We start from the raw sequence: 3,966 nt of genomic DNA, 5'->3' as shown, positions 1-3,966 counted from the left end.
AGTTTTAATTAATTAGTTTGTTTTATTTATTTTGTAAAGAGTATAAGTGTGACTAGTGGGAGTGTCGGCTAAAATGAAGGCATAATCTTACATGTTCATGCTATGTAACTAAACAATGGTTTGCACTTAAACAAATAGTATATGGTAACCAAAAGGTGTCATATGAGTTGATTTGGAGGCCAAAAGAAAAATTGGGAGTCATAAATAAATTCAATTTTTCTAAAAGAAAAAGAAAAAAGAAAAAAGAAAAATGGTAACATGAGATGATATTATGATGGGTAGTAGCTACCCATCCATTCAAGGTATGTTCACTTATTTCAAAAGAAATTTTTGTACATACAGGATTGGTTTCCCAATGCTCACTATGAATGTTTTAAATATAAGTGTTATATTTGTGGGGTTATAAATTGTTTGAATAATAATTCTAGTGAGCATTACCATAGTAGATTCAAAATCTCACATCCTATGGATTTATGTACAATGCAATACTTATATTCTTCTGACACATGTTTTAATTTTTTAACATATACAGTTAAAAATGACCAACTTTAATCCTTTGTCCAAAATTCTTGATGATAATCGTTTGACTGGATCAAACTATGTGGATTGGAAGAGAAATTTAACAATTGTCCTCACTGTTGAAAAATTGAACCATGTCTTAACCACTGATCCGCCTGCGCTTCCTGAGGCGGATGCCACTGATGAACAACGTGAGGCTGTTAGGAAGTGGCATGAGGCAAATGATGTTGCAAAATGCTACATATTGGCCTCAATGACCAATGTGTTGCAAAAGCAGCATGAGAGTGTTCCTACTGCAAAAGACATGATGGTTAACTTGAAAGAAATGTTTGGAGAACAGAGCAGAAGTGCACGCCAAACAGCCATGAAAGGTTTGATGTCCACCAAAATAGTGGAAGGTACTCCAGCACGGGAACATGTTCTAAAAATGATATCATTCATTAACATACTGGAAACTTTGGATGTAGATATTGACGGTGAAACTAAAATTGATGCCGATAGTTTCATCTTTACCAAATTCTTATAATCAGTTTATTTTGAATTACAATATGAATAAGATGATTGTTGCACCATCAAAGCTGCTCAATATGTTGCAAGCAGCAAAGGATCTTATTAAAAAGAGCCAACCCACTGTGATGATGGGTGAGAAGGAAGGTCCTAGAAAATTCAAGCCTAAGGGCAAGAATAATTTTAATAAGAAACCTACGGGTTCCAAATTCTCTAGAAAAACACTAGGTGTTCTTAAAAAGGGCATAGATAAGAAGAAAAGCAAAGGAAATTGTTTCCATTGCGGAAAGCCTGGCCATTGGAAGAGAAACTGTCGTCAGTATTCGGCAACACTGAAAAAGGGCAAACCTTCGGAAGGTATGTTAAATCTGTTTTGTTATTGAAACCAATTTATTGATTGGTCCTCCTAATGCTTGGTGTGTAGACTCTGGTGTAACCTCACATATTTGCAATATGTTGCAGGGGTTCAAGGAGACCAAAAGGCTTAATGAAGGGGAGATGCTAATAAAGTTGGGAACAAGTGCAACAGTTGCTGCAGTTTCCATAGGAACTTTTTATTTGAAATTATAATAAGACTTTAGTTTTAGAAGATTGTCTATTTGTGCCAGATATCCATAGAAATTTAATTTTTGTTTCAAATTTATTTTCGTTGGGATATTGTTTTTCCTTTTCTTCAAAAGTTGTTATTAAGCACAATAATAAATTTGTGGTTTCTGGCATTTTAATAGATGGTCTTTACTTTATTAGTCCTATTGATAATTCCATTAATTGTGGTGAGAATGATATATCCATTGGTATGTTACCCCTTAAAAGAAAAAGGGAGGTTAATCAAACTCACATGTGGCACTGGAAACTTGGTCATATCAATTTAGAACGTCTAAATAGATTGGTTAAGGATGGGCCTTTAGATTTTTTGAAAATTGAGCCTTATCCAATTTGTGAGCCTTGCTTGCAAGGAAAAATGTCTAAAATTCCATTTCTGGGAAAAGGAATTAGAGCCACAGAAGTTTTGGAATTAATACACACAGATGTTTGTGGTCCAATAAATCACATAACAAGAAGTGGTTTTTACTATTTCATTACATTCACCGATGATTATTCTAGGTATGATTATTTGTACCTAATATAAGTCTAAATCCTTTGAAAAGTTCAAGGAATTTCGTAGCAACTTGGAAAAAGTATCAAAGCTCTTCGATCAGATCATGGGGAGAATACCTTTTAGATGATTTTCGAAATTATTTAAAAGAGAATCGTATTAAATACATGTGTAATTGGTTTTGAGTGCAAGTGAGAGAATGTTAGCATTTGTGCCCTCAAAAACCAATTTGTTGACTTTATTGACTGATTAAATAAATTGCTTGGCATTTTATTTTGCACTTTGTATATTATTATGGGTAATGTTATATTTAATGTTACATATGATGTGAATATAAAGTCCCTTGGGTAACATTGTAGAAAAACATGCTGATGGTTAATGAACCAAAAGCTGGGAGTTATGATTTTTCGGTGCCTTGTAGACCCAATTAATGTTCTAGGCTATGGGTGTTAATTGGGCGCCACACTACTATGGCCTACACCTGTTTTGCTACTATATGATAGAATGATTAACTCCATCATTGAGGTAGTGACCTTAGGCAAATAGGTGGGTGTTATGCAATAAGTACATGCACTGAACATGATCGGTTTTGAGAACACCTATGGAATGATCACTGTCAGTTTAAAAGGTAGTTCTATTACTATACACTTGTTTTCCTTTGACCTGAGAGGCTTGTATAAATGAATTAACTATTCATTTAACTTTGACATTGTCAATCGGTGACGCCGAACCAAAGGCTATCCACGGACATGTTGGGTCATGTGAGTGGTAATTGATTTATATAGGTGCTTAACATGGAATCCACCATTCTCAAAGTGAGAAAGCATATTCAAGCAATTTTTCCTATTAACATTGGACCAAAAGAAAACCGGCCGGTTACTTTTTCATAAAAATATTTTATACATATATAATTGTAAAAATACTATTTTTTGGAAAATGCTTTTAGCGTCCAATTAGAAGACGGAAAAATTTAGAATTCGGTTACATGAGTTAGGGCTTTTGATAGTGATAAATTTTTCCATACCTAATAGTTCATGTGGAATATAGTTTGGTGGAAGGAAATTTGTGATTAATTGTAAGAAAGGGCCTCACTTGTAATTCTCTACTTTTCGGGGTTTAATTGCAATGTGTTGATGGACATTATTGCAATTAGTGGAAGTTCTATATTATTTGTTTAAAAGATAATTAATGAAAAATTGGATAAGTTGTATCCTGCATATTTAAGATGAAAGATACATCTTTTATTTTATCCCCACAACTAAAAGATAGAGATCCCTAAGGATCCCACCTACATGCAAACTCTATCATGTGTTGTGTATATATATCAGATGTATTTGATACAAAAATTGGCCATCAGAATTTTAAGGTCTGTAGAAAATATATACACAAAGATAAATCAAAGAGGGTGCAAGGTGAATCACTTTGGAAGCGAGACACTTGGATCACTTGGTGAGGTATTATCAACAACACGTTTGGATTGAGATATTTTAGATTGTGTAATCAGGTGGTGTTTCTTTAAAAAGTGTTTTTTTAAATAAATTATTTTTCTGCAAACTTTCAGGATCATTATTAATATATGGATGATTTAGATAATATCAGATGTCAGTGGCCAACTTGCCAAGCATCTCGTCCGTAAGATTAAACTTGATCAGACGATTCTACTTCTAATCAAGCCCATCATACATCCTAATCTTATCTATTATATGCTTTCTACCATTGGATGAAGGTTTATTTGACGCCTCTCCTTTACTTAATAGATTTGGCCTTCTAGAAGGCTATCTTTTATGATTGTTTGTTTCCCCATGCACCTAGGTCTGATGACAAGATGTTACTAGTTCTTTGTG

The 3,966-nt window shown here is 33.7% G+C and overlaps 1 protein-coding gene across 1 annotated transcript; it reads left to right on the top strand.

The window, feature by feature from the left end:
• Positions 1 to 538: 538 nt before the first annotated feature.
• On the top strand, positions 539 to 1,514 carry LOC114261896 (uncharacterized). The gene is made up of 3 exons (XM_082922832.1): positions 539 to 937; positions 987 to 1,383; positions 1,489 to 1,514. The coding sequence occupies exons 1-3, from the start codon at positions 539 to 541 to the stop codon at positions 1,512 to 1,514; spliced, it is 822 nt and encodes a 273-aa protein (XP_082778958.1).
• Positions 1,515 to 3,966: the final 2,452 nt, after the last annotated feature.

Source organism: Camellia sinensis, chromosome 4 (genome assembly GCF_055761805.1).
Source record: "Camellia sinensis isolate YWXY chromosome 4, ASM5576180v1, whole genome shotgun sequence".
Classification (NCBI taxonomy): Eukaryota; Viridiplantae; Streptophyta; class Magnoliopsida; order Ericales; family Theaceae; genus Camellia; species Camellia sinensis.
This window is presented reverse-complemented; position numbering and strand designations above follow the sequence as displayed.